This window comes from Notothenia rossii (genome assembly GCF_949606895.1).
Source record: "Notothenia rossii genome assembly, contig: SUPER_1_unloc_1, whole genome shotgun sequence".
NCBI lineage: Eukaryota > Metazoa > Chordata > Actinopteri > Perciformes > Nototheniidae > Notothenia > Notothenia rossii.
Window position 1 is genome coordinate 140022 of NW_027640362.1, and position 25212 is coordinate 165233.

The following is a 25212-nucleotide window of genomic DNA, read 5'->3' on the forward strand; positions in this document are numbered from 1 at the left end:
ACAGACAGGAAGTAGGAACATTATGAAGAGCCATGAGAGATAACGGACAGGAAGTAGGAACATTATTAAAGTCTGGATGTTCAATAAAAAGATAGAATAAAATATATTTAAGAATGTGGTATCTATGTTGTCCAAATCTAGATGTGTAGGCATGAACATAACGTGTGTTGTGGTTGTTGTCTCACCTCGTAGCACCACTGCCACTGGAACGGCATGGTGACCTTCAGCAGGATGGCGATAATCCTCGTGAAGTAGATATAACACACAATCTGAAAATCACAGGGACAATATTAAAAGATAAACCAAATGAATGCAGACTGAGTACTCCACTTTCCAGGAGAATCCGTAGACTACAACTCCCATGATGCAACAGAGCTTCCCCACCGCCAAAGGAAAAGGTTTTGCTGTTGTGTTCATTGTGTACATAGGAGAATGCTGCTTAGCCGCTCTTACCATCACATAATAATGCCTGAACAGTTTGAGCTTCTCCAGATTCATGGCCGCTGAAAGAGATGAAACCAGAGTTAATCAAAATGAGTGGGTTTAGTGAACGCTGCAGGCTGGATCTGATCAGGACTCACCTTTGCCGTCGGTGCTGGACGCCTCCTGCAGGTGACGGATGGACCTGAGAACACAAAAAGAATTTAGAAACTCACCTGCACACACACAGCGAATGCACTGTCAGGGTTAACGTCCCTGTATCGAGTCAAGAATCAAATGAGTGTCATGATTTGAATGCACTGTTTAGAATTGTCTTTTTCTGTTCAACGGCCGTGCTGCGGATGTTTAAACAGAGATAGAAACACTGACCAGACGACGGGGAACAGGATGGCTCCGCAGCAGATGAGGTCCACCAGGAACAGGATCTCCTTCCAGAGGTAGTACTCGATGGAGCCCTCCTCCGTCGACTCGATGATGATGTACGCCACGTTGGCCAGGACCTGCAGACACACACACTATGGGTGTAAAACAACTACACACACAACTACTGTTTCCCAGGCCCACACATTAATACTGTTTCCATTGCACACACACACTTAAAGGTTCTCTCACACACACACATACCGGTACACACACATACCGGTACACACACACACACACACACACACACACACACACACACACACACACACACACACACACACACACACACACACACACACACACACACACACACACACACACACACACACACACACACACACACACACACACACACACACACACACACACACACACACACCTGCAGAGGGATGACTATCATGAAGATCTTCTTCTCCTTGTCGGACAGGATGTATTTGACGAAGGCCCAGCCAGTGCCAATCAGAGCCAGGGTGATGAAGAGGAGCGCCCCTTTCAGCCTGAAACATTAAATACACTATTTATAAAAGTCCCAGGATTTAGATCATCCTATATAATCCCTGCCTATTTTACATTCTTGTAATATCATGGAATCCTGAATGTGTTCTGGAAGCATCATGTGTTGTATTCTAATAAAGCAGGTCAAAGAAAGACATTGTATTAAGTTACTAAGAAAGGTACTTACAGGTGAGTGATGTAATACATGACGGCCCAGCCTTCAATGGGATGGCCCTCAGTGTTGATGAAGTGATAGTTAATCTGAGGGACAGAGAGATTCATCATTAAAAGATGCATTGACATAATACAAGCAGATAATATATTCAGCTATGTGCTTACACTGTGGAACACCAGGGAGATGGCCTTGGTGAAAGCGAGCGCTGCCATCAGCCAGTGGATCTTAAACACACTGTACCTGGAAACAATAGAAAGGCTCAGCGGTCTTCACAGCTGAAACTGTGCTAATAAACAGCCTGAGTGGTCCTCTAAGGAGTCAGTGTGTACCTGTGCTTCATCAGCGTGTACACCCAGACCATGGCTGCGGTGAAGAACACTCCGGCCATCCCGATGTAGAGGCGAGAGAGAGGGATCTCTGCTGCGGACAGGTAGCCTCCGGGGTTCTTCTCCGTCACCTCCACCTGCAGAGCACACACTCACCTTACTACATGCTGACATTTCAAAACACTAAACAGCTGGGAACCAAAGCAGCTATATTCAATGATTGCTCCAGGTCTGAAGTCACATGGACCACAGATGCATGCACAGTGGAAGCTGGTGCAGCAACATTACAAGGCAGTATTAACTATTTCCTTTTAAACTAGACTATCTAAAGAGCTGATGAGGTCGGCTTGTGATTGTACCGATGTGATGAAGGCAGATTTCCCAGCAGGAATACAAGTAACTCATTAGGCGCGTTCACACCAAGTACTGTCCCCACAAAGGTTCCTGAGAACTCTTTAGTTCTAGGTACAGATCGCAAAATCGGACAGCCCTGGCGAATATTAATCGATTATTCACCGCCACAAACCCCCCCCCCCCCCGCAGGAGAGAAAAAAAATGTTTTGTAGCGACACATTTTTTCTTCTTTTGCACCATTTGACAGTTCGAAGTAGATCCACGAGGAACTCTTCTTTGAACGTACCGCTTTGTTCATCTTTAATGGTGTTGTTCTCACTGTTCTGTATATCGCCAATAAATCAATCGCACGTGTGACAGAGAGGGGGGGGTTTACAGTAAAACAAACTGGTGGTGTGACCAATGGCAATTTACAATTATTAATACTATTATTAGCATTAGTTTATATTTTGGTTGAAACTAAACCAGGAAAAAAAAGAAAAACATAAATAATAATAAAAATATAAATAAAATCGAATTAAAAAAAAAGAAAATCGATTATGGAGACTGTAACGAATATTCGAAAAATCGAATAATCGCTGGCATCCCTAATAGTAGGGCTGCTCAATTAATCGTATTTTAAACGCAATTATTATTTTTTGCTTGCAACGATTACGAAAACAACGTAATCGAAATAAAACTTTTTATTTTTTTTAATATTATTCTTTTTTTATTATTTATTTATTGGTTTTTCAGTTGAATTTTACTTAAAGTTCAGGGAAATCAACTGTTAAAAACATACTGTTCACTTTTTTTCTTTTCAATAAATTGATGTTTTCAAAGTAAATGGATAATCGTTTTTAATAATCGTGAAATCAATTATTGACCCAAATAATCGAGATTATGATTTTTGCCATAATCGAGCAGCCCTAACCTCTAGTACGCTCTCTCACCTTTTAAAAGGCTCAAATAAAATGTCTACCCTGGATCTGTTCTTATGTTATTAACATCACATGTCCCTTGTTAGACGCTTTTATCCAAAGCAACTTACATACTCAATACTGTGGGCAATCCCCACAGGAGCACTTTGGGGAGAAGTGTCTCAGGGACACAACGACATGCTGACTGCTGTGGGGTTTGAACCTGAGACCCCCTGATTCGAAGTCCAGCACACTATCCACTGAGCCACAGCCGCCCCAACGTGAGCTTGTCTCTACATTGAACCATTTCCCCGCCGTGGTAATAATCACACATTTGGGATTCTGATGAAGGACAGTACTTAAGTAAGTGTACTGTTCAACACGGGCATGCACATGCTAAGGAACACGCTCAGGAACACGGTCAGGAACATGCTAAGGAACATGCTAAGGAACATGCTAAGGAAAATGCTAAGGGTCATGCTAAGGAATACGCTAAGGAACACGCTAAGGAACATGCTAAGGAACATGCTAAGGAACATGCTAAGGAACATGCTAAGGAACATGCTAAGGAAAATGCTAAGGGTCATGCTAAGGAATACGCTAAGGAACACGCTAAGGAACATGCTAAGGGTCATGCTAAGGAACACGCTAAGGAACACGCTAAGGAACATGCTAAGGAACATGCTAAGGAACATGCTCAGAAAAATGCTAAGGAACATGCTAAGGAACACGCTAAGGAACATGCTAAGGAACATGCTATGGAACATGCTCAGAAAAATGCTAAGGGTCATGCTAAGGAAAATGCTAAGGAACATGCTAAGGAACATGCTAAGGAACATGCTAAGGGTCATGCTCAAGAACACGCTCAGAAAAATGCTAAGGGTCATGCTAAGGAACATGCTAAGGAACATGCTAAGGAAAATGCTAAGGAACATGCTCAGAAACATGCTAAGGGTCATGCTAAGGAACATGCTCAAGAACACGCTCAGGAACATGCTAAGGAACATGCTCAAGAACACGCTCAGGAACATGCTAAGGAACATGCTAAGGAACATGCTAAGCAACATGCTAAGGAACATGCTAAGGAACATGCTAAGCAACATGCTAAGGAACACGCTCAGGAACACACTAAGGAACATGCTAAGGAACATGCTAAGCAACATGCTAAGGAACACGCTCAGGAACACACTAAGGAACATGCTAAGGAACACACTAAGGAACACGCTAACTCACAGAGAAGTAGTAGGGCAGCTTCTTGACGGGCCCCTTGTTGTGGCAGTAGTGGAACTTCAGGGTGTAGGGCCCCTCGGCCAGCAGGCTGAACACGATGTGGAACTGAGGAGAGACGAGGAAGAGTTTCACGCAACAGGAAACAAAACCAAACATTTTCAATTCTCAGAGTAGAGGGGGGGGGGGGGCGTACGCTGAAGCTGTAGGAGCCGTTCACTTTGTCCAGAGCGAGCGTCATCTGATTCATTTGGCCCAGCTGAAAGCACAAATCAGAGGCCGTTAGAAACTGAGAGTGTGTTCACTGCAACCACACAGGGCGTGACTACAAACGCTATCCTGTGTTTTAAATAGAACAGACACACAAACACCCGTTACCTGGAAGCTTTGTTCCCCTCCTCCGTCTCCTTCTTTCTGAACTTCTTGATCTAAAGGAGCAGCAGGAGCAGCAGGAGCTGCAGGAGCAGCAGGAGCAGCAGGAGCAGCAGGAGCAGCAGGAGCTGCAGGTGCTGCAGGAGCCACAGGAACAGCAGGAGCACCAGGAGCCACAGGAACAGCAGGAGCACCAGGAGCAGCAGGAGCCGCAGGAGCACCAGGAGCACCAGGAGCACCAGGAGCAGCAGGAGCACCAGGAGCCGCAGGAACTGCAGCAGGAACCTCCCTCTTCTCCCTCACAACTGCAGGAAACAAAAACTCCTTCATTCACTGGGCTTCAAAAATCAAACCAGGAATTGATTTCAAATAAAAAAGGCACCAAAATAAAATGTTCCTTCAAAATAAAGTTTCTGAAGACTGACTTAAAAAAGAAAGTGGCCACAATGTTCCGTCAACATAAATGCAAACGATAGTTACGTATGTAACTACGGTTCTATGAGTCCCGGATATGTCCATCGCGCGCATGTGCAGCTCGAGTACCAAATAACAACAAAGTCACCTGTGACCTTGATCCTTGTAGAGTGGCATCTCAGCCCTGATGGCAGGGGGGCGGCCACTGGCCCCGTAGGCATGTGAGATGGTATCGACAACCCAGTGGGGCAGCCACTGGTTAGAGGGCACAACCTCCTTTAGTGCCGCCATGGCAAAATCAAGAGTTGCTCCTACTGCCGTATACAGGCAGTAGCCTTGATATACGCCCTGGGCACCCCCAGGGCACAGCAACTCAGACGTGCCGTTCTCCTGAACGTCAAAGCGTGCCAGCTGGACAGGCTGATTGAAGTGGGTTTGTGGAAGCACAAAGGGCAACACCTGAGAGTCCCACCTCGGGCATGTATCGCTTATGGAGAGGGCATGCAACTCCCCAACTCGCTTCCCTGAGGCTATGGCAAGCAGAAATGCTGTCTTTGTGGGCAGCCACTTAGGCCCCATCTGGGCCAGGGGCTTGAAGGGAGGAGATGACAGGGCATCCGGCAGCAGGGGCAGGTCCCAAGCCGGAGCCCTCGGGGTGCTAGGGGGACGCTGCCGTAAAGCCCCTCTCAGGAAGAGGGACACAGACCTGTGGCACCCCACCGTTGAGCCGTCGACCCGAACATGTCGGGCAGAAATAGCAGCCACCTAAACTCTGAAAGTGGAGTGAGAACGTTCACTATCTAGAAGGGACTGTTGTCTGGGCAACAGCGTGCATGCTGTCCCGAGGAACACGCACATGCTTGCCCCCCAGTGGGGGTAGAAAGTGCGTGAGTGCAAGCTGCACAGCCCGAAGCTCTAGCACGTTGACATGGCATGCACCCTCCTGGGCAGACCGCTGACCCTGAACGGTCCTGCCCTGCCGCACTGCACCCCACCCTGAGAGACGTGCACCTATGGTGATGGTCTCCTGGCGGGATGGGCTGGCACCCATGGGCACGCCCATCAGGAGATAGGCCCTGCCCCTTCAGCGTGACAGAGAGTGGAGGCAACGCTGCAACACCCTGACTTCCCTGTGCCTGTGCCACCTGGCGTCCAAGTGAAGGCTGTTCAGCCACATCTGCATGGGGCGCAGCGACAGCAGGCCTAAGGGCAAAACGGCTGAGGCAGCAGTCAGTCTGCCCAAGGGCCAGAGGAACTGAATATCAGGCACCATCTTGCCCGGCCTGAAGATGGGAAATGTTGTCCACACGACAAGGTGTCAGGTAGGCCCTCATGGCGACCGAGTCTAGGACCATCCCCAGGTAAGTGACCTGTTGGGAAGGGTCCAGACAACTCCTTCTGGTGCTCACTGTTAGGCCCAACCGGGCTACGTGAGATAAGAGGCGTGCCGTATCCTGGGCCACTTGAGACCAGACTGGCTGGGGGTCACCGGTAAGGCTCTGAGGCACGAGGCCGCCTAGAAGGCCGGCGGGAGGCGGATGAGTGGGCCGCTGGGACCTGCGCAGACCACCACTGTAAGCTGGTGGCTGAGTGCGGCTGCTAGAGGGGCCCCTGGGCCTGCTGGGAGTGGGCACAGGCCTATGAAGACCCGAAAGCTGCTGCCTGGTCCGCCTAGCTCCCCAAACAGCTCCCCTGGCTCGACTGGCACACTACGGAGGACATGTCTCCGAAAGTGTTGACTGAGCAGGACAAACCTGGTGACTAGTCTGCACCAATAAGGACATAACTCGTCCCAACTCCCTAGACATTAGGGCAAAGGCTTGCAGTGATGCATCACTGAGGCCCAGCAAAGAAGAGCCTGCTGCAGAGAGCCAGAGACTGCCAGCCTCAGATGGGACAGGGAGTTCCCGTTACGACCCGTGCGTGCAGCGGTGTCGTAGGCCCTACAGAGCAGCTCGCCCTGGTGTCTCTCCAGCATGCATGGAGCTCCCTCAGGTACTCCTTTGAAGGAGGAACAGGGGGAGTGACAGGGGCAGGGTTATGCCTGAAGAAGGCGCTAGCCTGAGCCGAGTCGACCTGTGGAACCTGAAGCTGCAAGCGTACCAGGGCTTCATGACTAGTGGGCGCCATGGAGGCGTCCTCCATCCCCTGCAGAGCTCTGAGCAGAGGAGTGGGAAGCCTCCTCTTCATAGAAGAGGTTTAGCCGAAGCCGCTAGCGGCATGGCATCCTCAAGCAGAGGTGTGGCAACATAAGGAGGGCCAGGCGGCAAGCTAGTAGTCCCCACACCGGCCCCTGGCTGAAGGGCCAACAGGAGCGACTTTGTCTGCTCAATGGCGGCAGCTAACCGACCCACCTTAGAGGACAGCCTGTTTCTAGCCCTCTACCTGGGGGGTGAACCCATATCCATCACTCCATCAAGTCGCCGGAACGAAGTTGTGACGAGGAGAGGTGCCACCTCTGCGACTCTAGCCGCTGAGCACCCAAGGCATGAAGCTACAGCTCATGCAGGCGCTCTGCGTGAGACCCTCCCTCAAATGCTCGAGGCCAAGGCAGAGGGGGGCAGCGGTCATGGCCGTCCTCGGGCTCAAGAGAAGCCATACAGGCGCTACATGAATGAGCCAGTCCATAGGTAGCCAGAACACAGCCTTCCCCAGCTACCTGCTGAACGGAAAGAGCAATGCTCCTACTCGCCGAACACAGAGAGGGATGTAACTACACCCACGTTACCGGCAGAGGGAGCGGGGGCGAGAGCACTGCCTTCACCTAGCTGGATTAAATAAGGAACTTTAACAGGACAGCTTAGCCAACGGCTGCTGCTAAGGATCACGCAACACGTCTGCCAGGACTACCAGAATCGCCGAATTCTGGGGGTTTCAGCGGCCAACACTAGCAGTTAAAAATAAGCAGCCAGAGATATTAAGCCCATCGCCTCTGTGAACACGGCTCCAGCAGCAGCCGCGGTGTGTGTGTAAATACCTCCCCGTATCTGTGGGGCTGGAGAGGTGCAGCTGAGAGGGAGGAAGTCACAGCTGTTTGTCTATAGCTTTAACTCACACCACCGCCGTCTCTATTAAACACGAGACGGTCTAAAAGCACTCGTTGTTTGTGACCGTCTTCTACGTGCTGGTAAGACCGGGGCAGCGCGAGGTGCGTGCATCACCCGATGCTCCACAGTTCTCTACATTGCTGGATGAACTCACAGTTCTCTACATTGCTGGATGAACTCACAGTTCTCTACATTGTACTGGAGGAACTCACAGTTCTCTACATTGCTGGATGAACTCACAGTTCTCTACATTGTACTGGAGGAACTCACAGTTCTCTACATTGCTGGATGAACTCACAGTTCTCTACATTGTACTGGAGGAACTCACAGTTCTCTACATTGCTGGATGAACTCACAGTTCTCTACATTGTACTGGAGGAACTCACAGTTCTCTACATTGCTGGATGAACTCACAGTTCTCTACATTGTACTGGAGGAACTCACAGTTCTCTACATTGCTGGAGGAACTCACAGTTCTCTACATTGTGCTGGAGGAACTGGTGGCGGTCCGGGGTGCATACATAAAATGATAGGCAAATTGATCACGGGTGGGCAGTGGCAAGCAAGTGTAGAACCAAACCGTGTTTCATGGTTGTGATGAACTCCATGGCGGGTGTATAGGCTGGTCGTGTGGGACTACAGTTAACTGGGCTGTTGTTGGAGAGAAAGGGTCGAGGAAAAAAGTCTATACGCTCCTGATCGGGGGGGCACAGCGCCAGAGTAGTGGTGTCACAAGAGGGTAAGCTAGTTATCGCTTTTGGACGGTCTTCAGGCACTGATCTAGGACCTGTATACAAGGGTGGACGCGAGTCAAGGCGCCCCATCTATAATTCCCTCCCCCCTCTGAAGCCTCTTCATTCGGACTGAACTGAGCTGGATGAACTTTGCTGTGGCGCTGGTGTTTGTTGCGAGTTCATGTTTGTTTGTCTGATTGTTTGTATGGGGGGGTCTATATTGGTTTGTCCACCCGCCGTCTTGTGTATGTTTTGTAACAACTAATAATGACTCAGTCCATAGCCAGGGTCAAATAAACTAAAGGTTAGTTATCTCACCAAAAGTATATGACTTGAGAAAAATAAATATAAAGATGTAAAGCTAAATTGTGGTAGTATAAATGTGCTGCAAAATGAGAATAAAGAGTGTTTTTCTGTCCTGAGTGTGCGAGAGAGGAACGTGTAAACAAGAAGCACACTGTGCAGGGTGTGCGCTGAAGGTGTCAGAAGAAAATAAGATTACAGTATATTGCTTTAAGAATCCATTCTTAAATTGTATTGCTGGTATGTTAAGATATGTGTGTGACCTTGAATAAACCCTATGCCCCGTCTTACACTCTGAGAACTCATATTATCGAACTCACCGTACGATAATATCGCGAAGTCCACGGTACGGTATTTATCGCGATATTGAATAATAAAATTAAAAAATGCAACAAAAAAAAATGGAATAATTTTTTTTAATTTAAAAATGTTTTAATTGGAAAAGGCTATCTCCAGTGTTCCCAGATGTTTACTTTATCTCCCCCAATATGTTGATTACTCTCTGTGAACCATTTAAAAAGGTCTAGCAGGAGAAAGTCTAAGACAAACAATAAATAAGACGGCAATCAGGACAACTCAGCTGGGAGAGGGTGCGGGGACACAGCCACCCCCAGCAAGCTGACCCAAACCTGTCCGTGGAGGCCCTGCACAGCGTGGAGGCTCTGCACAGCGCACAGCCATCACCAGCAAGCTGACCCTAACCTGTCACACAGCGTGGAGGCTCTGCACAGTGCACAGCGTGGAGGCTCTGCACAGTGCACAGCGTGGAGGCTCTGCACAGTGCACAGCGTGGAGGCTCTGCACAGCACACAGCGTGGAGGCTCTGCACAGTGCACAGCGTGGAGGCTCTGCACAGCGTACAGCCGGCCACAGCTCCTGGAGGACGCGTTAACAACCCGTAGCTCCGACTGTCAGTCACGAAGCTGCACGCGGCCAGCTGCTTGCAGAGAAATCCCTCAGATCAAACGTTCAAATCAAACGCTGTAGGCTACAAGAATGTAGCCACGGTACTCTTCGCGCAGCGAGGAGATGAAAGGAACAGATCCTCTGAAGACACGGCGTATGTAGCCGGTGTCGCGTGGGTCACAGGTGACTTTGTTGTTATTTGGTACTCGAGCTGCGCATGTGCGCGATGGACATATCCAGCGCTAAGCACCTCCTCTGGCGGTCAGTAGGGACGAAATAGAACTGACTTTAAATAAAAGCGAACTTTCAGTGAACGTGTTAGTCAGTGGCTCATTAAGTATAAAAGAAAACAAAATATTGAATGAAAGAATATTCATTTGTTCTAATAATTAATAATTTAAAACAAAATATAAATAAGAGTATACAAGTGGTTATGTTTTTAAGACCAATCTGACTTTAAATGAGGGGACACATGTTTTATAAACTTCCCGTTTCCACAGACCAATGTCATTTCAAAATAAAAGCCGAACCTCAGAGTGACTATGAGTGGTGTGGTTTTCAAAATAAAAGCACTAGAAGATGTCAAATTAAAACTGGGTTTCCTTCTAAGTTCAGGTCAGAGAAATAGCGCCGGTATGATTATACGCATCAAATGTCTAAATCAATAAAAGAAAAGAATTAGACATATCCTCAAAATAATGAGATATTCTATTAAAGCCTAGAAACGATCCCTCTGCTTGGATGGGACTACATGTTAAACACTTTAGATTCAGTGAAAGGGACTCACCTTTAGGCTTTGCTATCAACAGGTTGTCCTGGTCCCCCATCACTTTCACAGTGACGCTACACACACACACACACACACACACACACACACACACACAACACAAAGTCAGTTTCACATCAGGCAGTGATACACACTTCAGGAGCGGAAACACACACACAAGATCTGAGAACTTCTACTTTTAACCTGTTAGGCCTCAAGCCCGTTTTTCAGGTTTCAGGCTCGAAAATTATATTTTATTAGATTATCAATAATGTTTTCAAAGTGACGCATTGGAATGACCTATGGAATAACCTTCAGCCGCGTTTTCTCTCTCGTTGTTTCAATGTCATTGAACACGACTTTTGATCAGAATAACAGCGAAGGTGAGCATATCTCCGTGTTCTGCTCCCTAAAGCTACTCGTGTGTTGTCTGTGTTTGCTTCCCCTGTCACGAGTTCTGATCGCTCAGTGATGATCCTTATATTTCTATAACACACACACACACACACACACACACACACACACACACACACACACACACACACACACACACACACACACACACACACACACACACACACACACACACACACACACACACACACACACACACACACACACACACACACACACACACACACACACACACACACACACACACACACCTTAGCTTGTTGATGTCGATGAGGAACAGGAGGAGAGGCTCGCTGTTGGTGGTCTTCGGGACAGTGAGTGGACACGTGTCCGTCTCCTCCGCCTGCAGAGGAAATTATAAAAAAACACAAAACACGATAAAACAATCTGAATGTGCAAACACCTGGGGGGTGTACCACGAAGCAGGATGTTCTCTTAGCGGCTAACTTCAGGGAGACTCTGGGTTTCCGGTCCTACGAAGCTGGTTCTCTTTTTAGCAGGCTAGATCTCCATGGTAACTGATGCTGAGCGGCTAACCTGCCCCGGAGCAGGTTAGGTTGCAGGCTAAGAGCTCAACTCAGTGAAAGCACTGCCTGCTGACCAATCAGAGCTCAGTGTGCAGAGCTTAAAGCGATCAAGTCATATTACAGGAAATACAGAAAAGCTGCCGTTGCAGGAAAGACGGCCGGCAGAAATCAGCGACTGTGTGAACGTGAACATTAATAGAATATCACCTCCCATCTTCAGAGCAATCTGACTATTAGAACATTAGCGTTAAGAAAGCTTACTTAAATATCTGCCACAACATAAGTAACCGGATTGGATTAGACCAACCGGCTAACTCCAACATATCCAGGTTAGGTTGAACCAGCTTCGTAGTACAGGCCTCCGATCTGTCGTCCTCTGATGGAAACACCACTGAGACTCATCATGATCTGATTTAGGAGATGTTAGGGCTGAGAGCAAAAGAGAAGACACAGCAGGGACGTAAACAAGATGTCTCCTGATGTCTTCTTGGCGGCTGGTGGAAAATATATTTTTGGTGGGGCTGTTGATATAGTGAGTAAAACATTTTTTTGGGGAGAAATGACCCCTTAAATTGGGACTTCTGGTGATGTAATGGCCGCATAACATCGTGGTACTAGGGCCAGGAACAACCAGGCTGAGTCGGGCTGAGTATGCTAAACTAACTGCGGTCCAGCCAGCCCTCACGTGATATTGCGGTGCGCGAATATCCTATGCATTACGGTAGAGTAAAAAAAAATCATCCCTCTGTGTTTAGATGAGAATAAAACAAAAACTGTCCAGTATCAGAGACTCATTTCACTTCAGGGTGATAGCAGGACATCCCATCAAGTCACTCAGAAAAAATCAGAACATTCTGATGTAGAGTTTCAAAATAAAAGACCTTTGGGGACAGTGATGATAGCTCATATATGAGACTTCAAAGGTCTTTTATTTTGTGTCTCCTGACGTAAACAAGATGTCTCCTGACGTAAACAAGATGTCTCCTGACGTAAACGAGATGTCTCCTGACGTAAACGAGATGTCTCCTGACGTAAACGAGATGTCTCCTGACGTAAACGAGATGTGTCTCCTGACGTAAACGAGATGTCTCCTGACGTAAACAAAATGTCTCCGGATGTAAACAAGATGTCTCCTGAAGTAAACGAGATGTCTCCTGACGTAAACAAGATGTCTCCTGAAGTAAACGAGATGTCTCCTGACGTAAACAAGATGTCTCCTGAAGTAAACGAGATGTCTCCTGACGTAAACGAGATGTCTCCTGACGTAAACGAGATGTCTCCTGACGTAAACGAGATGTCTCCTGACGTAAACGAGATGTCTCCTTACGTAAACAAGATGTCTCCTGACGTAAACAAGATGTGTCTCCTGACGTAAACAAGATGTCTCCTGACGTAAACAAGATGTCTCCTGACGTAAACAAGATGTCTCCTGACGTATACAAGATGTCTCCTGACGTAAACAAGATGTCTCCTGACGTAAACAAGATGTCTCCTGACGTAAACAAGATGTCTCCTTACGTAAACAAGATGTCTCCTGACGTAAACAAGATGTCTCCTTACGTAAACAAGATGTCTCCTGACGTAAACAAGATGTCTCCTGACGTAAACAAGATGTCTCCTTAGGTAAACAAGATGTCTCCTGACGTAAACAAGATGTCTCCTGACGTAAACAAAAAAGAGAAGAAGAGACCCTGTTACCCTGAGAGTTATGCTGATGTACTCACTGTGTAGGATAAGACTCCGTTGACTCTGGACCTGGAGAGGGTGAACCCGAGCTGCACAGAGGAAGAGAGAGAGGGAGAGAGGTGGTTACTCAATACATACTTCACTCTTCACTGCACCAGAACGCCATATATCAGTATTTAGTGTCTCTACTTTAAAGAGTCCTCTCCTGCTGATGTTCAGGTGTATATCAGTATGTAGTGTCTCTACTTTAAAGAGTCCTCTCCTGCTGATGTTCAGGTGTATATCAGTATGTAGTGTCTCTACTTTAAAGAGTCCTCTCCTGCTGATGTTCAGGTGTATATCAGTATGTAGTGTCTCTACTTTAAAGAGTCCTCTCCTGCTGATGTTCAGGTGTATATCAGTATGTAGTGTCTCTACTTTAAAGAGTCCTCTCCTGCTGATGTTCAGGTGTATATCAGTATGTAGTGTCTCTACTTTAAAGAGTCCTCTCCTGCTGATGTTCAGGTGTATATCAGTATGTAGTGTCTCTACTTTAAAGAGTCCTCTCCTGCTGATGTTCAGGTGTATATCAGTATGTCGTGTCTCTACTTTAAAGAGTCCTCTCCTGCTGATGTTCAGGTGTATATCAGTATGTCGTGTCTCTACTTTAAAGAGTCCTCTCCTGCTGATGTTCAGGTGTATATCAGTATGTCGTGTCTCTACTTTAAAGAGTTCTCTCCTGCTGATGTTCAGGTGTATATCAGTATGTAGTGTCTCTACTTTAAAGAGTCCTCTCCTGCTGATGTTCAGGTGTATATCAGTATGTAGTGTCTCTACTTTAAAGAGTCCCCTCCTGCTGACGTTCAGGTGTATATCAGTATGTAGTGTCTCTACTTTAAAGAGTCCTCTCCTGCTGATGTTCAGGTGTATATCAGAATGTAATGTCTCTACTTTAAAGAGTCCTCTCCTGCTGGTGTTCAGGTGTATATCAGTATGTAGTGTCTCTACTTTAAAGAGTCCTCTCCTGCTGATGTTCAGGTGTATATCAGTATGTAGTGTCTCTGCTTTAAAGAGTCCTCCCCTGCTGATGTTCAGGTGTATATCAGTATGTAGTGTCTCTACTTTAAAGAGTCCTCTCCTGCTGATGTTCAGGTGTATATCAGTATGTAGTGTCTCTGCTTTAAAGAGTCCTCCCCTGCTGATGTTCAGGTGTATATCAGTATGTAGTGTGTCTACTTTAAAGAGTCCTCTCCTGCTGATGTTCAGGTGTATATCAGTATGTAGTGTGTCTACTTTAAAGAGTCCTCTCCTGCTGATGTTCAGGTGTATATCAGTATGTAATGTCTCTACTTTAAAGAGTCCTCTCCTGCTGGTGTTCAGGTGTATATCAGTATGTAGTGTCTCTACTTTAAAGAGTCCTCTCCTGCTGATGTTCAGGTGTATATCAGTATGTAGTGTGTCTACTTTAAAGAGTCCTCTCCTGCTGATGTTCAGGTGTATATCAGTATGTAATGTCTCTACTTTAAAGAGTCCTCTCCTGCTGGTGTTCAGGTGTATATCAGTATGTAGTGTCTCTACTTTAAAGAGTCCTCTCCTGCTGGTGTTCAGGTGTATATCAGTATGTAGTGTCTCTACTTTAAAGAGTCCTCTCCTGCTGATGTTCAGGTGTATATCAGTATGTAGTGTCTCTACTTTAAAGAGTCCTCTCCTGCTGATGTTCAGGTGTATATCAGTATGTCGTGTCTCTACTTTAAAGAGTCCTCTCCTGCTGATGTTCAGGTGTATATCAGTATGTCGTGTCTCTACTTTAAAGAGTCCTCTCCTGCTGATGTTCAGGTGTATATCAGTATGTAGTGTCTCTACTTTAAAGAGTCCTCTCCTGCTGATGTTCAGGTGTATATCAGTATGTAGTGTCTCTACTTTAAAGAGTCCTCTCCTGCTGATGTTCAGGTGTATATCAGTATGTAGTGTCTCTACTTTAAAGAGTCCTCTCCTGCTGATGTTCAGGTGTATATCAGTATGTAGTGTCTCTACTTTAAAGAGTCCTCTCCTGCTGATGTTCAGGTGTATATCAGTATGTCGTGTCTCTACTTTAAAGAGTCCTCTCCTGCTGATGTTCAGGTGTATATCAGTATGTCGTGTCTCTACTTTAAAGAGTCCTCTCCTGCTGATGTTCAGGTGTATATCAGTATGTCGTGTCTCTACTTTAAAGAGTTCTCTCCTGCTGATGTTCAGGTGTATATCAGTATGTAGTGTCTCTACTTTAAAGAGTCCTCTCCTGCTGATGTTCAGGTGTATATCAGTATGTAGTGTCTCTACTTTAAAGAGTCCCCTCCTGCTGACGTTCAGGTGTATATCAGTATGTAGTGTCTCTACTTTAAAGAGTCCTCTCCTGCTGATGTTCAGGTGTATATCAGAATGTAATGTCTCTACTTTAAAGAGTCCTCTCCTGCTGGTGTTCAGGTGTATATCAGTATGTAGTGTCTCTACTTTAAAGAGTCCTCTCCTGATGATGTTCAGGTGTATATCAGTATGTAGTGTCTCTGCTTTAAAGAGTCCTCCCCTGCTGATGTTCAGGTGTATATCAGTATGTAGTGTCTCTACTTTAAAGAGTCCTCTCCTGCTGATGTTCAGGTGTATATCAGTATGTAGTGTCTCTGCTTTAAAGAGTCCTCCCCTGCTGATGTTCAGGTGTATATCAGTATGTAGTGTGTCTACTTTAAAGAGTCCTCTCCTGCTGATGTTCAGGTGTATATCAGTATGTAGTGTGTCTACTTTAAAGAGTCCTCTCCTGCTGATGTTCAGGTGTATATCAGTATGTAATGTCTCTACTTTAAAGAGTCCTCTCCTGCTGGTGTTCAGGTGTATATCAGTATGTAGTGTCTCTACTTTAAAGAGTCCTCTCCTGCTGATGTTCAGGTGTATATCAGTATGTAGTGTGTCTACTTTAAAGAGTCCTCTCCTGCTGATGTTCAGGTGTATATCAGTATGTAATGTCTCTACTTTAAAGAGTCCTCTCCTGCTGGTGTTCAGGTGTATATCAGTATGTAGTGTCTCTACTTTAAAGAGTCCTCTCCTGCTGATGTTCAGGTGTATATCAGTATGTAGTGTCTCTACTTTAAAGAGTCCTCTCCTGCTGATGTTCAGGTGTATATCAGTATGTAGTGTCTCTACTTTAAAGAGTCCTCTCCTGCTGGTGTTCAGGTGTATATCAGTATGTAGTGTCTCTACTTTAAAGAGTCCTCTCCTGCTGATGTTCAGGTGTATATCAGTATGTAGTGTCTCTACTTTAAAGAGTCCTCTCCTGCTGATGTTCAGGTGTATATCAGTATGTCGTGTCTCTACTTTAAAGAGTCCTCTCCTGCTGATGTTCAGGTGTATATCAGTATGTCGTGTCTCTACTTTAAAGAGTCCTCTCCTGCTGATGTTCAGGTGTATATCAGTATGTAGTGTCTCTACTTTAAAGAGTCCTCTCCTGCTGATGTTCAGGTGTATATCAGTATGTCGTGTCTCTACTTTAAAGAGTTCTCTCCTGCTGATGTTCAGGTGTATATCAGTATGTAGTGTCTCTACTTTAAAGAGTCCTCTCCTGCTGATGTTCAAGTGTATATCAGTATGTAGTGTCTCTACTTTAAAGAGTCCCCTCCTGCTGATGTTCAGGTGTATATCAGTATGTAGTGTCTCTACTTTAAAGAGTCCTCTCCTGCTGATGTTCAGGTGTATATCAGAATGTAATGTCTCTACTTTAAAGAGTCCTCTCCTGCTGGTGTTCAGGTGTATATCAGTATGTAGTGTCTCTACTTTAAAGAGTCCTCTCCTGCTGATGTTCAGGTGTATATCAGTATGTAGTGTCTCTGCTTTAAAGAGTCCTCCCCTGCTGATGTTCAGGTGTATATCAGTATGTAGTGTCTCTACTTTAAAGAGTCCTCTCCTGCTGATGTTCAGGTGTATATCAGTATGTAGTGTCTCTGCTTTAAAGAGTCCTCCCCTGCTGATGTTCAGGTGTATATCAGTATGTAGTGTGTCTACTTTAAAGAGTCCTCTCCTGCTGATGTTAAGGTGTATATCAGTATGTAGTGTGTCTACTTTAAAGAGTCCTCTCCTGCTGATGTTCAGGTGTATATCAGTATGTAATGTCTCTACTTTAAAGAGTCCTCTCCTGCTGGTGTTCAGGTGTATATCAGTATGTAGTGTCTCTACTTTAAAGAGTCCTCTCCTGCTGATGTTCAGGTGTATATCAGTATGTAGTGTGTCTACTTTAAAGAGTCCTCTCTTGCTGATGTTCAGGTGTATATCAGTATGTAATGTCTCTACTTTAAAGAGTCCTCTCCTGCTGGTGTTCAGGTGTATATCAGTATGTAGTGTCTCTACTTTAAAGAGTCCTCTCCTGCTGGTGTTCAGGTGTATATCAGTATGTAGTGTGTCTACTTTAAAGAGTCCTCTCCTGCTGATGTTCAGGTGTATATCAGTATGTAGTGTCTCTGCTTTAAAGAGTCCTCTCCTGCTGAGGTTCAGGTGTATATCAGTATGTAGTGTCTCTACTTTAAAGAGTCCTCTCCTGCTGATGTTCAGGTGTATATCAGTATGTAGTGTCTCTACTTTAAAGAGTCCTCTCCTGCTGATGTTCAGGTGTATATCAGTATGTAGTGTCTCTACTTTAAAGAGTCCTCTCCTGCTGATGTTCAGGTGTATATCAGTATGTAGTGTGTCTACTTTAAAGAGTCCTCTCCTGCTGGTGTTCAGGTGTATATCAGTATGTAGTGTCTCTACTTTAAAGAGTCCTCTCCTGCTGATGTTCAGGTGTATATCAGTATGTAGTGTCTCTACTTTAAAGAGTCCTCTCCTGCTGATGTTCAGGTGTATATCAGTATGTAGTGTCTCTACTTTAAAGAGTCCTCTCCTGCTGATGTTCAGGTGTATATCAGTATGTAGTGCCTCTACTTTAAAGAGTCCTCCCCTGCTGATGTTCAGGTGTATATCAGTATGTAGTGTCTCTACTTTAAAGAGTCCTCTCCTGCTGATGTTCAGGTGTATATCAGTATGTAGTGTCTCTGCTTTAAAGAGTCCTCTCCTGCTGATGTTCAGGTGTATATCAGTATGTAGTGTGTCTACTTTAAAGAGTCCTCTCCTGCTGATGTTCAGGTGTATATCAGTATGTAGTGTCTCTACTTTAAAGAGTCCTCTCCTGCTGATGTTCAGGTGTATATCAGTATGTAGTGTGTCTACTTTAAAGAGTCCTCTCCTGCTGATGTTCAGGTGTATATCAGTATGTAATGTCTCTACTTTAAAGAGTCCTCTCCTGCTGGTGTTCAGGTGTATATCAGTATGTAGTGTCTCTACTTTAAAGAGTCCTCTCCTGCTGATGTTCAGGTGTATATCAGTATGTAGTGTGTCTACTTTAAAGAGTCCTCTCCTGCTGATGTTCAGGTGTATATCAGTATGTAGTGTCTCTGCTTTAAAGAGTCCTCTCCTGCTGATGTTCAGGTGTATATCAGTATGTAGTGTCTCTACTTTAAAGAGTCCTCTCCTGCTGATGTTCAGGTGTATATCAGTATGTAGTGTCTCTACTTTAAAGAGTCCTCTCCTGCTGATGTTCAGGTGTATATCAGTATGTAGTGTCTCTACTTTAAAGAGTCCTCTCCTGCTGATGTTCAGGTGTATATCAGTATGTAGTGTGTCTACTTTAAAGAGTCCTCTCCTGCTGGTGTTCAGGTGTATATCAGTATGTAGTGTCTCTACTTTAAAGAGTCCTCTCCTGCTGATGTTCAGGTGTATATCAGTATGTAGTGTCTCTACTTTAAAGAGTCCTCTCCTGCTGATGTTCAGGTGTATATCAGTATGTAGTGTCTCTACTTTAAAGAGTCCTCTCCTGCTGATGTTCAGGTGTATATCAGTATGTCGTGCCTCTACTTTAAAGAGTCCTCTCCTGCTGATGTTCAGGTGTATATCAGTATGTCGTGTCTCTACTTTAAAGAGTCCTCTCCTGCTGATGTTCAGGTGTATATCAGTATGTCGTGTCTCTACTTTAAAGAGTCCTCTCCTGCTGATGTTCAGGTGTATATCAGTATGTAGTGTCTCTACTTTAAAGAGTCCTCTCCTGCTGATGTTCAGGTGTATATCAGTATGTCGTGTCTCTACTTTAAAGAGTTCTCTCCTGCTGATGTTCAGGTGTATATCAGTATGTAGTGTCTCTACTTTAAAGAGTCCTCTCCTGCTGATGTTCAGGTGTATATCAGTATGTAGTGTCTCTACTTTAAAGAGTCCCCTCCTGCTGATGTTCAGGTGTATATCAGTATGTAGTGTCTCTACTTTAAAGAGTCCTCTCCTGCTGATGTTCAGGTGTATATCAGAATGTAATGTCTCTACTTTAAAGAGTCCTCTCCTGCTGGTGTTCAGGTGTATATCAGTATGTAGTGTCTCTACTTTAAAGAGTCCTCTCCTGCTGATGTTCAGGTGTATATCAGTATGTAGTGTCTCTGCTTTAAAGAGTCCTCCCCTGCTGATGTTCAGGTGTATATCAGTATGTAGTGTCTCTACTTTAAAGAGTCCTCTCCTGCTGATGTTCAGGTGTATATCAGTATGTAGTGTCTCTGCTTTAAAGAGTCCTCCCCTGCTGATGTTCAGGTGTATATCAGTATGTAGTGTGTCTACTTTAAAGAGTCCTCTCCTGCTGATGTTCAGGTGTATATCAGTATGTAGTGTGTCTACTTTAAAGAGTCCTCTCCTGCTGATGTTCAGGTGTATATCAGTATGTAATGTCTCTACTTTAAAGAGTCCTCTCCTGCTGGTGTTCAGGTGTATATCAGTATGTAGTGTCTCTACTTTAAAGAGTCCTCTCCTGCTGATGTTCAGGTGTATATCAGTATGTAGTGTGTCTACTTTAAAGAGTCCTCTCTTGCTGATGTTCAGGTGTATATCAGTATGTAATGTCTCTACTTTAAAGAGTCCTCTCCTGCTGGTGTTCAGGTGTATATCAGTATGTAGTGTCTCTACTTTAAAGAGTCCTCTCCTGCTGGTGTTCAGGTGTATATCAGTATGTAGTGTGTCTACTTTAAAGAGTCCTCTCCTGCTGATGTTCAGGTGTATATCAGTATGTAGTGTCTCTGCTTTAAAGAGTCCTCTCCTGCTGAGGTTCAGGTGTATATCAGTATGTAGTGTCTCTACTTTAAAGAGTCCTCTCCTGCTGATGTTCAGGTGTATATCAGTATGTAGTGTCTCTACTTTAAAGAGTCCTCTCCTGCTGATGTTCAGGTGTATATCAGTATGTAGTGTCTCTACTTTAAAGAGTCCTCTCCTGCTGATGTTCAGGTGTATATCAGTATGTAGTGTGTCTACTTTAAAGAGTCCTCTCCTGCTGGTGTTCAGGTGTATATCAGTATGTAGTGTCTCTACTTTAAAGAGTCCTCTCCTGCTGATGTTCCGGTGTATATCAGTATAGTGTCTCTACTTTAAAGAGTCCTCTCCTGCTGATGTTCAGGTGTATATCAGTATGTAGTGTCTCTACTTTAAAGAGTCCTCTCCTGCTGATGTTCAGGTGTATATCAGTATGTAGTGTCTCTACTTTAAAGAGTCCTCTCCTGCTGATGTTCAGGTGTATATCAGTATGTAGTGCCTCTACTTTAAAGAGTCCTCCCCTGCTGATGTTCAGGTGTATATCAGTATGTAGTGTCTCTACTTTAAAGAGTCCTCTCCTGCTGATGTTCAGGTGTATATCAGTATGTAGTGTCTCTGCTTTAAAGAGTCCTCTCCTGCTGATGTTCAGGTGTATATCAGTATGTAGTGTGTCTACTTTAAAGAGTCCTCTCCTGCTGATGTTCAGGTGTATATCAGTATGTAGTGTCTCTACTTTAAAGAGTCCTCTCCTGCTGATGTTCAGGTGTATATCAGTATGTAGTGTGTCTACTTTAAAGAGTCCTCTCCTGCTGATGTTCAGGTGTATATCAGTATGTAATGTCTCTACTTTAAAGAGTCCTCTCCTGCTGGTGTTCAGGTGTATATCAGTATGTAGTGTCTCTACTTTAAAGAGTCCTCTCCTGCTGATGTTCAGGTGTATATCAGTATGTAGTGTGTCTACTTTAAAGAGTCCTCTCCTGCTGATGTTCAGGTGTATATCAGTATGTAGTGTCTCTACTTTAAAGAGTCCTCTCCTGCTGATGTTCAGGTGTATATCAGTATGTAGTGTCTCTACTTTAAAGAGTCCTCTCCTGCTGATGTTCAGGTGTATATCAGTATGTAGTGTCTCTGCTTTAAAGAGTCCTCTCCTGCTGATGTTCAGGTGTATATCAGTATGTAGTGTCTCTACTTTAAAGAGTCCTCTCCTGCTGATGTTCAGGTGTATATCAGTATGTAGTGTCTCTACTTTAAAGAGTCCGCTCCTGCTGATGTTCAGGTGTATATCAGTATGTAGTGTCTCTACTTTAAAGAGTCCTCTCCTGCTGATGTTCAGGTGTATATCAGTATGTAGTGTGTCTACTTTAAAGAGTCCTCTCCTGCTGGTGTTCAGGTGTATATCAGTATGTAGTGTCTCTACTTTAAAGAGTCCTCTCCTGCTGATGTTCAGGTGTATATCAGTATGTAGTGTCTCTACTTTAAAGAGTCCTCTCCTGCTGATGTTCAGGTGTATATCAGTATGTAGTGTCTCTACTTTAAAGAGTCCTCTCCTGCTGATGTTCAGGTGTATATCAGTATGTAGTGCCTCTACTTTAAAGAGTCCTCCCCTGCTGATGTTCAGGTGTATATCAGTATGTAGTGTCTCTACTTTAAAGAGTCCTCTCCTGCTGATGTTCAGGTGTATATCAGTATGTAGTGTCTCTGCTTTAAAGAGTCCTCTCCTGCTGATGTTCAGGTGTATATCAGTATGTAGTGTGTCTACTTTAAAGAGTCCTCTCCTGCTGATGTTCAGGTGTATATCAGTATGTAGTGTCTCTACTTTAAAGAGTCCTCTCCTGCTGATGTTCAGGTGTATATCAGTATGTAGTGTCTCTACTTTAAAGAGTCCTCTCCTGCTGATGTTCAGGTGTATATCAGTATGTAGTGTCTCTACTTTAAAGAGTCCTCTCCTGCTGATGTTCAGGTGTATATCAGTATGTAGTGTGTCTACTTTAAAGAGTCCTCTCCTGCTGATGTTCAGGTGTATATCACTATGTAGTGTCTCTACTTTAAAGAGTCCTCTCCTGCTGATGTTCAGGTGTATATCAGTATGTAGTGTCTCTACTTTAAAGAGTCCTCTCCTGCTTTAATGTTCTAAAAGCTCTTTATTTTTTTCAAACTACCTCTTTTCACCCTCTGTCTGAAACCAGAGGTCAGGAACCCCCAGAAAGCGTGGTAGGAACTCTTTAAAGCAGTGTTTCTCACCGGGTACATGGTGTAGTTGATCTCAGGCAGACGCAGAGACACCAGCTTCACGTCCAGAGTCCCGTTGGCGTAGAAACCAAAGTTGTTGAGATCGACGGAGGACCGGGTTTCATTCTGGGAGCAAAGAGAAATACAAATTAATTCAACAAATAGTTGAAGTCTGTTTGTTTATAGAGCACATTCAGGACACGAGCTACTTGATAAGTAAATTAAAATAGTAAATAGTGACTAAAATACATAATAACATAATACAAGTACAAGATCTGAGTACTTCTACTTTTACTGAAGTACAAGATCTGAGTACTTCTACTTTTAGTCAAGTACAAGATCTGAGTTCAAGATCAGAGTACTTCTACTTTTACTCAAGTTCAAGATCTGAGTACTTCTACTTTTAGTCAAGTACAAGATCCGAGTTCAAGATCTGAGTACTTCTACTTTTACTCGGGGTACAAGATCTGAGTACTTCTACTTTTAGTCAAGTACAAGATCTGAGTTCAAGATCTGAGTACTTCTACTTTTAGTCAAGTACAAGATCCGAGTTCAAGATCTGAGTACTTCTACTTTTACTCGGGGTACAAGATCTGAGTACTTCTACTTTTACTCAAGAACAAGACCTGAGTACTTCTTCCTCTGATAAATAGCATCACTGATTAGCATACTAGCTAATAACCTGCTACCCTACCTAGCCTCTCTGCTAGCATATTTTAGCCTCTATGCTAGCATATGTAATCCAACAGTTAAAGATGTCAGACTTACATTCAGGGTGAGTTTGTGGATCCTGGCTTCCGATCCGAACAGCAGCAGGAGGAGCAGAAACCCCCCGGAACAAGAGACCCTTCTGTGCGCCATCTCTTTATTCATATATATCTTTATTAATATATATATTTATTCTACCTCCAGCTACAGCCGTTAGCTGCTAACGCTAGCCACACTCCTTCAGATAAACAGCTCACAGTGCTAACACTTTACGAGGCTACACGCAGTGCTAATCCTTAAATACACTCTGTGGACTCTTTAATAACGTGGTTTTATGCTCGGATTATAAACCTTTACGCTGTGTTTTCCGGTTCTTTTGTGGTTTCATGGCGGAAGGTAACAGCTTCCTGGAGCAGAAACACAACAGCGAAGAGAGGCAGACGCGTCACTTCCGGTTCACTTGATGACGATAACGTGCAAACACATTATAAGTATGTTTATGACACATTATAAATATGCTCAAGACACATTTGTATATTTGATTTATAAATACATGTAGGTGCACACCCCTTAACCGTGTGTTATTGTATCATGCATACAGTCCAGTGTCACCACTTCCGCATTGGACTACACCTTTAACTTGTCACTAGTCACGTGGGTCACTTTGTGACTCCACGTAGCTGGTATTCGGGTTGCCAGGTCTGCACAGACTCGGTTTGGGTTTGACCATAGACTATATATAAAGGGTTTGACATGTTGGACACGTGGAAGTAAAGTTTATAATGCACAGAGGGGCAGGCAACACATATTCAGAGTCCAAACTACGGCCCACGGATCATTTTGAATCAGCCCTCACTCAGCAAATAAAAAAAGTATAATGACTTAAGTATCATAAACTTCAGCTTGTCTTACTTCTTAAATAGATATGTTCAAATATATTACACAGTATTCATGTGTTAATAAGCTCAATTTTCAAATAAATTCAGTCAATTCAAGTTGAAAATATGTTCTAACAAAATCTACGTTGATAAGAAAAAAGCCCAATAACAAAATGTACCTTGAAATATAGTCTTCATATTACATTGCATTTAGCTGACGCTTTTATCCAAAGCGACTTACATTAAGTGCATTCGACCAAGAAGATACAACCTTGAAGAAAACAGAATCATATAAGTGCATCAGGTTTCATAGAGCCAGAGATTTAATATCAGATTATAATATTGATATATGCTGTCTCACTGAAACTTGGTTGAGACATGAAGAATATGTCAGCATAAATGAGGCCACTCCACCCAGCCATATCAATACTCATATTGCCCGAGGCACGGGCCGAGGAGGTGGAGTTGCAGCAATCTTTGACTCAAGTTTACTTATCAATACTAAACAAAAATTAAATGATACCTCCTTTGAAAGCCTCGTTTTTAGTCTTACGCATCCGACCTGGAAAACTTTGCAGCCAATCTTATTTGTTACAGTGTACCGTGCACCAGGTCCTTATTCAGAATTCTTATCAGAATTCTCTGAGTTTTTATCAGCTTTGGTTCTTAAAACAGATAAAGTAATTATCGTAGGTGACTTTAATATTCATGTTGACGATGATAAAAATAGCCTTACTGTTGCATTTAACTCTATATTAGATTCTGTTGGTTTCTGTCAGAGTGTAAATAAACCAAC

General features: G+C 44.4%; 1 protein-coding gene across 3 annotated transcripts in view; it reads right to left on the reverse strand.

The window, feature by feature from the left end:
* gpr108 (G protein-coupled receptor 108) overlaps positions 1–24124 on the reverse strand; it is a gene marked incomplete at its 3' end in the record, with an annotated part of 29046 nt that extends 4922 nt beyond the window's left edge. The window contains exons 1-16 of one of the 3 annotated variants that reach the window (XM_079694879.1): positions 23599–24123; positions 22843–22956; positions 13548–13598; positions 11548–11639; positions 10904–10959; positions 4719–5017; positions 4537–4599; positions 4347–4448; positions 1864–1997; positions 1699–1774; positions 1547–1620; positions 1244–1361; positions 811–941; positions 582–625; positions 454–503; positions 186–269 (exon numbers count right to left, since the gene is read on the reverse strand). In XM_079694879.1, the coding sequence (XP_079551005.1) occupies positions 186–269; positions 454–503; positions 582–625; positions 811–941; positions 1244–1361; positions 1547–1620; positions 1699–1774; positions 1864–1997; positions 4347–4448; positions 4537–4599; positions 4719–5017; positions 10904–10959; positions 11548–11639; positions 13548–13598; positions 22843–22956; positions 23599–23703 (1593 nt within the window). In that variant the 5' untranslated portion in view covers positions 23704–24123. Of the gene's footprint in view, positions 1–185; positions 270–453; positions 504–581; positions 626–810; positions 942–1243; positions 1362–1546; positions 1621–1698; positions 1775–1863; positions 1998–4346; positions 4449–4536; positions 4600–4718; positions 5018–10903; positions 10960–11547; positions 11643–13547; positions 13599–22842; positions 22957–23598 lie in introns of all 3 variants that reach the window. The other 2 variants (XM_079694877.1, XM_079694878.1) reach the window with 2 other exon arrangements.
* Positions 24125–25212: the final 1088 nt, after the last annotated feature.